Here is a 9,401-nt window from a genome sequence, read left to right as displayed (position 1 = left end):
TATCTGGGCAGCGCCCATTACGTCTTAAGCTAGGGTTTCCTAGGACAGCGGTGCCCGTATCTTAACGGCCGTAGTGAACGGTGATGCGGTAGGCAGCCGTCGTAGCGGTGAATAGAGAGTGGTTTTATTTTCTAACGGTGTTATAAACACCATTTTTATAGGAAACTACTCTCTAGTCACCGTTACGATGGCTGTCAACCGCATCACTGTTCACTACGGCCGTTAAAATACGGGCACCGCTGTCCTAGGAAACCCTAGCTTTAACGAATTAGTTGGCGATGAAAGTAGTCGGTGTAAAGCTCGCCCATTGGTCCATTTGTAGTCGAATGAATTTAACGCACGCCTATTGGTCTATTTGCATTCGATTTAATTCATTAGTTTGTAAATTACTAATTCATTCGATAGTCGGCGTGAGGCTCGCTCATTGGTCTATTTGTAGTCGAGTGAATTCATTCGACTACATTACTGCATTCGGGCTTTCAGTCGACTACATTTACCCATCGAATATAGTCGACTACTTTCATTCGACTACTTTCATCGGTACTGGTAACCCTGGCCTTTTCTCAATTTTCATTTTTCATTGAGGTTATGTTCCTGTGTTTTTACTGTTTTTGTGATTTTAGGTCATAAATAATGATTTATGTGATAAATTGTGATTGTTTTTATAAATTTTCATGGGTTTAGACAAATACTTCCAAAATGTACTCCTCTGTATTTAGAGGGTGCTTGCAAAATCAAACAATTTTGAATATCAGCATAAAAAAAATATTTACCTTAAATATCAATACAGTTTTATTGAACTCAAAAAGGTTTAGCAGTAAAAACTGTAATAATAATAATGAGCTAGGTTGTAATACTATTCTTATTCAAGACGGTACTAATGTGCAGGAACTTCCTCTTATTATTCGTAAAGTAAAGAACATCTTGGCTCCCGAAGATCGGTGCGATGTTGCTCCGTCCTACAACACCAAGTGTGATTCCGACGTGATACGGTTGATTCGAAAGGAATTTCTGAAATGCTCGACTTACAGAGAAGTAATTGCACTCATCTCGAAATGTTCCGAAATAACCCCAAACATTGCTGTCGGCGCTGTTGAGCGAATCTTTAGTTTGTGTAACGATACTGGTTTCCACGAACATCTGTCTCGCGGTATTCCGTCGGCCAATGGCCCCGATAAAGACGGAATTCTCGACAGTCTAATCCGCGTCATAATATCTTCAGACAACGTTTGGTGCTTGATGAACGGAATCAAATTGATTCCTTCCGGCGAACCCTGTCGCAATCATCTTACTGAGGAGTTGCTAGATAGAGTGACTGACAGGAGACTGACAGTGAAGCAATTATGTCACGCTGTGCGTTTGTTCAGTGATAACAAAAAGTGCCCTAACAGTGCCGAGAATACAGAGAAATTATGGTTAGGTTTCATAGACCGAGAAAAAGATTTCAGTAAAGACGACCTAGTGAGTTCCATAGAAATATTACCTCTACTCTCCCGAAGTCGAGGGATGGTTCTAGGAGTTGTAGAGCGAGCCGCCGCGTCGCTGCTGCCGCTGCTAGAGCCGCAAGATGTCGTTCGAATACTGGAGTCTCTGTACCACACCTCCGTCGCTTCCGGCAAGACTGTGACGGTCCTAGCGACGTGGCTTAATACCAACATCCTCGGATTGTCTCCGGAACTCATCATCGAAATTATCACTAAATTTACTCAAATCGATTACACAAATTCGGATGTAGATAAAGCCCTCGAAAAGTATATGAAAACTGAAGGTGTTAAAATTACTTCTCGGGCTCTAGTAGTAACCGTGTTGAATCACTGTTCCCACTTTCGAATACGAAACCCTCATATTCTAAATGGCTGCGCCGAGTATTTCATAGTTCACGGCAGGAACCTGCCCCCCATGTTCCTCCGGCCTACGTGTTTCCCCTTCGGCTGGCTCAACTTCAATCCCTCCAACAGGATCAAGTTTTGGGAAGAGCTAGAGACTAATTTTCTGCGCAAATTCTCCAAGATGAATACGGAAGACGTATTAGACACCATGCTCGCTTGCATCTACCTGCGCAAGTATCCTCTGAACTTGGTAGACAAAGTGTTCAACCCCAATTTTCTGGAGCGAGTGAACCGCGCGCCCAATTATGGCGTTCTGAGAAACAAACTGAAGCTGATCGACACCGCCATGAGCCTCGAGTGCCGCGCATACGGCGGGCCGCTGCTGCCGCGTGACGCGCGCGCGCACTCGCTGCGCCAGGACGCGCGCGTGCGCCGCCTGCTGCTGCAGCTGCGCGCGCCGCTGGAGCGCCTGGCGGGTGGCGCGGCGCGCGTGTCCACCGGCGTGCTGCTGCCGCGTGCGCCATGCAGCGAGCTGTACGTGCTGGACGCACTCCTGCACCCGGCGGGGCTGCGTGCCTCCATCCTGGGGCTGGCCATGGCGGAGGACCGCGGCGTGGCGTCCGCCGTGCTGGTGCACGTCCCGGAGCACTACTGCTCCGACGGCCGCACGCTCGTCGGGCCCCAGGCCATGCGGGAGACGCACATCCGCTTGATGGGCCTGAAGGTGATCAGTCTTCATTATGATACGCTCTGTAAACTCAGGATTCACGGCACTAAGTTAAATGACTACTTGGTTGATAGAATAAAAAACGCCGCTCCTCCCTTATCTGGAAATACTGACACGAGCTGACACTACGGACATTTGCTAATGTAAATTTCTATTTGGTTACCGTTCATAAAGTTTTTCGTTTTCCATTTCTCTAATTTTTCTGAATAATTATCTGCGTAATGCAGCCTCTGTGGTGTAATGGTTAAGACACTTGACTCACGCACGGAAGGTTTTGGGTTTGATTATCGGTGAGAACACAAAAATTAAATGTGACTCGAGCCTGGGTGTTCTCTGTTGTAATTCACCACTGTAATTGGGCCTCCTGGCCTGTTGTGGTGCAAAAAAATAAAACAACCTCAAAGAACCTCTAAACTTTTTATTTATCAGAAACAAGCACGCTCAATTACATATATAACGGAAGTGCTCTAGTATTTAAATGTATACAATCTTAAAATGCACATTATAAGATAACAATTTTGTAAAGAAATACAAATTACAGATTTATATTTATTATGAGACAGAAGGAGAAAATATAATAATACTAAAAAATAAATGATATATGAAGGAAGAAAAAAATATTGTTCTCCCTATAACACTTCTCTCCTCTTGCTCTGTTTGCATGTACATTATTTTGAGTGACATTCATTATTACATTTCAATAGCTCCGAACAACAAGAAATAAATTGTGAGGCCCAAAGGGGCGATATTTTTAGGTGTCCGAGATAGTAATCATTCGAGGGCCAATTAACTGAGATCCGTAGGGACGAATAAACGAGGCTTGAGGGCTGATTAAATGAGGCCTATTGGCCGAATCTTCTTTCATGTAGTTGGCGATATCCGACTGTTCCTGCTTGTTATACTTATCATGTTGGTTCAACTATGTTACCAAATTCAGAATATTTGAAAAGATGAAGCTTGGAGTCAACAAGACTTATTCTATCAGATAAGTTCGAGCTTCCTAGCTTACCCACGGCCTAATTCCTTACAATTGTAGTTTCGCCAAGGGCTTTTGCAAGCTCATCTCCTTAAGTTTTCTTGCCATAATTACCACCTCGAACTAATAAATCTAATATTTTCATTACTTCTCGCAATCAGCAATGGGAGAATTATATCAAAATATTATAATGAGGTTTATTTAGCAAAAAATAAGCCAAAGAATTTACTTAAAAATCATGTTACAAAATTTAACATATTTAAAAGAATTGTTAATAATAGCTGTTGAAACCTGGGCTGGTATTCTGAATGCAAAAACAGCGCAGAATAGCGCATTTTTACGTACTAAATACGCATTATAGCGCGCTGTAAATGCGTTCGGAATACCAGCCCTGGGAAAGCTGAAAAAAAGTATTAAAAAAAAGTATGTCAAAGAAACAATGCAAAATACATGTATTTCAACAAATTACATCCAGGGATGGAGAATACCTTAAATAAGGGAATATAGAAGTCTAGGCATTTACAGGGCTTATGACCTGTCATTGGTTGGTTCAAGTGGCCACTTTACACACTGTAACATTCATCATTTTGCCTATGTTTGAACATCTTCAATTCTTTTTCAATGAGGAACTTCAGCCCTACGGGAAATTGGATACAAAAAATGTTTTCTTACGTGGGGTAAAAATTAGAGCATTAAATTGTACGGCAAAGTTTCTTGAAAATGTACAGAAAAAATAATAATAAATATTTTGATAAAAACGCACTACTTTAAATGACGTCACTGGTTTATGTGAATCAACCTATAATCTAAGAGCTATGGAAGATTTCCGGTCTGCTTGTCGCTTCTGGACCGATGGGAAGAACTGAATGAGAATAAGCGGAAATGAACCTCTGACGTTACACGCGGAGTTATTTCAGAAATACAAAACTTTGAAAAATCGTAGCGCCGATAATACGATATATAAAAATTTAAAAATAATAATTTTGACTTAGTTTAACAGTCTATTAAAATTTTTTTTTTTTAAAAACCACTGAACTTCCTGATTCTTCCATTTGTTGATTTTAGTGAAGTTAAAGAGCTGAAACTTTTATTGTTGTGAAGAAATCTCTTAACATCCGACTGAATTATTTCACATACTAGGCAACGCCTGAAAACAATTTTCCAATTTTTAAACTTCTTCTTAGACCAGTTGGTTTTATTACAATATTTGTAGTGTATTTACAGTGTGTAAAGTAGCCATTTAAACCAGCCAATGACAGGTCATAAGCCCTGTAAATGCCTAGACTTCCATATTCCCTTATTTAAGGTATTCTTCATCCCTGTTGTAATTTGTTGATCTTAATGACTCCCGAGGGGGTGAAATCCAGTCTTTTGTCTATAAACATTTGGTCAAACTCAAATATTGTAATACATGTATTTATTAAAAGACAACTGTGCGGGAGCATCTTAAATTTCTATTTTATTTTATTTTTATTTGGGAAACCAACAGTTCTACATACTGTAACTAATATTTTACAACTGTAAAGTTTTATTTGTCAGCCACGGTTGCGAAATGTCTCTCAAGGTGAATACCTTCTAATAGTATGACAGCGCATCTTGCGGTTGAGTTTCAAAACAACGAGTTAGGAGCTTTTTCACTTCCTTTTTGGCAAGAGACTGACACTTGTCAAATTTAAAATTAAATAATTAAATATTAGCAAAAATGTGATACCCTAACCAATAAAGATTGTCAATTTTGGCATAAGTACTTTGCATTACATTCTTGCAATAAGCGTCCACTCCAAGATAAATTTTAAAATAGAATCCATTTATTCTTCTTTATATGTACATATTTCATTATATATAGTGAATGGCCCCTGGTTTGCCAGGAACACCGAAGTGCACAAGTATTTAAAAGTGCCTCTAGTAAAAGACGAGATAAGAAAATTCAGTATGGTGTACCAGCATAGGTTCGGTAACCATATCAATCCGGCCAGCAGCTTACTGGACGTAAGTGGAGATGGTAGGCATCTCAATCGCTTTAGCATTCTGGATTTGCCAAATAGGTAATTAGCCTACCAGTTTAATAAGAGAGATGTCAGTGATCACCCGATGACTTTTTTCTCTTACTCAATTTATTGATTGATTTATCACTGATTGAAAAATCTACTTATGGCCTACAACCGATTGTAGATTGGAGAGAAGAAAGAAAATGTTATAGTATTTTGTGACCATCATTTACGATGATCTATACTGTAATACTATGTATATGATTTATTCTAATGTTGATGCCAGGAGGCAGACAATGCATTACATAATAACCAAACCTTCACTAGTTAAGTTTAAATGTTGGAAATATAATCTCTAGACTATTCTCTACCCGCATGCTTGCAATTTGAGTATCGATGATGTCGGTCAAGATTTTGCATATTGATGTAACTTTCAGACCATTCTGGGATTTTTTATTTTCTTTTATTCAGGAAACATACAGTACAGTTACAAAGTTTAATATTTTACACAATTAGACTTAATTCTAATGGACCAGTGAAGTTTCCATATTATAAAGCAATTATATGTAAGGTTAATTATGAAAGTATAAAAAAGAGAAGGAAAAAGAAAAACATAAATGAAAGTTGTTTAAAAATTAAAATTTAAGTGAAAAAAAGATATTTTAAAGTTTGTAGTTAGTAGTGAGTATTTACAAATGGAAATAATATTAAAGATAAAGAAAATTTGTAAGAGTAATTAAAAATTGAAATAAAGAATGAAAAACATGCTCAGATGTAAAAATAAAATAAAATAGTAATAACATTTAAAAAAAAAAAGGAAAAACATAAATATACACATATTTATTTTAAGGGATTCAAAGAAACGATGAGAAGAATCTTTAAGTGAAATATAAGAGAGTAAATTTAGGTCAATTTAAAAAACATCTTCAAAATTAATGACACATTATAGTAAGAGCAGCAATATATTGATTTCTACTACTACTACTACTACCATCACGCCATTTCCCCGTAGGGGTAGGCAGAGAGAATGGACCGCCACACACGTCTATCCTGGCATACACTCCTAGCCTCTTCCACATTCATACATCTTGTCATACATGCCCTTCGGTTCTGTCTGCTTTTGACATGACCAGACTTAAGATTTTAGTTTATCTGATCATGCCACGTCTTCCTTGGTCGTCCTCGTCTAACGTTGCCGTTCATTTTTGCCATATATACTTGTTTTACCATTCTCTCGTCGTCCATTCGTTCTACGTGACCAAACCATCTCAGAGACCCTTTCTTAATCTTATCAATTATACTTGTCTCAGATTTACACTCTCGCCTGATTTCATCATTCGTAACCCTGTCATACATTGATTTCCCACACATTCGTCTAAGAGATCGCATTTCAACCGCGTTCACTCGGCTTTCATCCTTCCTCTGCCAGTTCCATGTTTCACTTCCATACATAAGTGTTGGGACTAAAACTCCGTTGTGCACTGCCAGTTTAGCTTCGATTGACATATTTTTATTAGAAATTACTGTGCTTAGTGCTCCGTTCATTTTGTTGCCCGCATTCACTCTTCTTTCAACATCTTTTTCTACTCTTCCATCTCTTGAAAACATGCTTCCCAGGTACACAAATTCTTCTACTTGCTCGAGACATTCGTTGTTTACATTTATTATGCAGTCAGTAACCTCACTATCCCTTTCAAATACCATCACTTTTGACTTACTTTCGTTCATCGCCAATTCGCTCTCCAGGCATACATCATACATTCTAGAGACTATTTGCTGCAAATCAGCCATGCTGCTTGCTAACAGAACTGCATCTTCAGCATACAACAAGCAGCTTACTGAAAAATTATCCATTTTTGCTCCAATACCCATACATTCTATCTCTTTCATACAGTTGTCCATGTATAGATTAAACAACCATGGTGACATTACACATCCCTGTTTCACGCCTTTTGAGATCGCAAACCAAGATGTAAATCCCCCATTAACTCTTATACACGCTGAACTCTCCTCATAGAGAGACGATACTGCACGTATAAGTTTATTGTTTACTCCATACTTTTCCAACACGCCCCACAATTTCATTCTATCTACTTTATCATACGCTTTTTGCAAATCGACAAATGCGCAGAATAGTTTTTGACTTTTTGCCAAAAACTTCTCCGTTAGCATTCGCAGCGCAAAAATTTGATCCGTGCATCCACGTCCACTCATAAAGGCTCCTTGCACGTCCCACACTTTGTCTTTCGTCACCTTTCTTACTTTCTCGATTATAATTTTCCCATACAGTTTACCGACAGAACTCAGAAGACTGATGGCCCTATAGTTTCCACATTCCGCACGAGATCCCTTTCCCTTATATAAAGGCATGACAACTGCCCTCCTCCAATCCAACGGCGTATGTCCTTCCTTTAGGCAGAGATTGAAAAGTCTGTGCAGCCATGTACCCACGATCTGGCCACCACTCTTCAGATATTCCACAGCAACCTTATCATACCCAACGGATTTTCCGTTTTTCATACTTTTCAGCGCACTCTTTATTTCTACCATGCTTATCTCACATGACCTATTATCACTCGTATCTTCCTCTGCACAACCAAGCTGTTGCTCAGGGACACTTTCAGTACTTTCGTATACTTCCATAAAGTATTCCATCCATCTCTCTTTCACTCCTTCGTCATTCGTTAGCATTCGGCCATCTTTTGATTTTATCGCTTTAATGTTTCCACTTTCGGAGGAGTTCTTTGTCTTTTTCACCTCTTTCCAAAACAGTTTTATGTTTTCATGAAAATGAGTGGACAATTTTATACCTTCCTCTTCGTTTAGTCGTTTTTTGCGTTCTTTCACTCCATTCTTAACCAACCTCTTGCATACTTTTAACTACTTTTCGCACTTTCATACTCGCTGCTATTGATGTCACTAATTGATATAAGCTTCATCCATGCATTCTTTTTTTCCTTTACAAGGTCTTTAATACTATCATCCCACCATGCATCTCCTTTTTTTCCTCTTCGGGACGCCATTCCGCATACACTCTTTGCCGATTCACACAAGCACGATTTAAATCGTTCCCACATTTGGTCGATATTGACTTCTATTTCATTCTTTCCTAAACTTTCGGTTAAATCCCGTTCATACTTCACTCTTACATTCTCGACTTGCAACTTTTCAACCTTGACTCTAGACAAAATTGTCACAGTTTTCGTTCGTGAGCGCCATCCACGAAATAGAATCACTCGTGTTACAACAAGAAAATGATCTGATTCCATTTCAGCGCCCCGAAACACGCGGGTGTCGGTTGTGTTTGTTCTTAATCTAGAGTCAACAACCACGTAATCAATTATCGTTCTTTCATTCCCTCTTTCCCATGTGTATTGGTGAATACCATTATGATTAAAAAAGGTATTCGAAACAAAAAGGTTCCACTCAAGACACACTTCGAGCAAACCTTTTCCATTTCCATTTATCCTAGAATCGCCATACATTCCAAGGGCTGTTTCTAGGCCATCTCGACGAGTACCTACCCATCCATTCAGATCACCGGCTAAAATTATTCTTTCATTCGGTTTTTTCCTCGCACATACTTCCCTTACATTTTCCCAGAACTCACGCTTCACATCTTCACCTGCCGATATTGATTTTATTTACATATATAATATAAGTAATTAAAAGTAGTTTAAAAGTATAAAAACATGCCAATGCAGCAGAGAAAAAAGAAAAAATAAAGAAGGAATAACAAGTATAGCAAGTAATCTTTAAAATTTGAAAAAGCAATATAAGGAGAAGATTTTAAACCAAGAGAAGTCGATAAAATTTCATTAAAGCGATTCTAGTAGTAATACAAATTTAGGAGCTGGGACGAATCAGCTAGACTGTTAATA

The 9,401-nt window shown here is 38.8% G+C and overlaps 1 protein-coding gene across 1 annotated transcript; it reads left to right on the top strand.

Moving 5' to 3' along the window:
* The first annotated feature begins 560 nt into the window (after window positions 1–560).
* On the top strand, window positions 561–3,174 carry LOC148276655 (FAST kinase domain-containing protein 3, mitochondrial-like). The gene has a single exon (XM_088233979.1). The coding sequence runs from the start codon at window positions 700–702 to the stop codon at window positions 2,677–2,679; it is 1,980 nt and encodes a 659-aa protein (XP_088090105.1). The 5' UTR covers window positions 561–699; the 3' UTR covers window positions 2,680–3,174.
* Window positions 3,175–9,401: the final 6,227 nt, after the last annotated feature.

The sequence above is a fragment of the Micrasema longulum genome, unplaced genomic scaffold (genome assembly GCF_059751315.1).
Source record: "Micrasema longulum isolate JH-2025_06_02 unplaced genomic scaffold, ASM5975131v1 h1tg001169l, whole genome shotgun sequence".
In the NCBI taxonomy this organism is placed as follows: Eukaryota; Metazoa; Arthropoda; class Insecta; order Trichoptera; family Brachycentridae; genus Micrasema; species Micrasema longulum.
The sequence above is the reverse complement of the archived record's forward strand: the minus strand, read 5'-3'. Positions and strand labels throughout refer to the sequence as shown.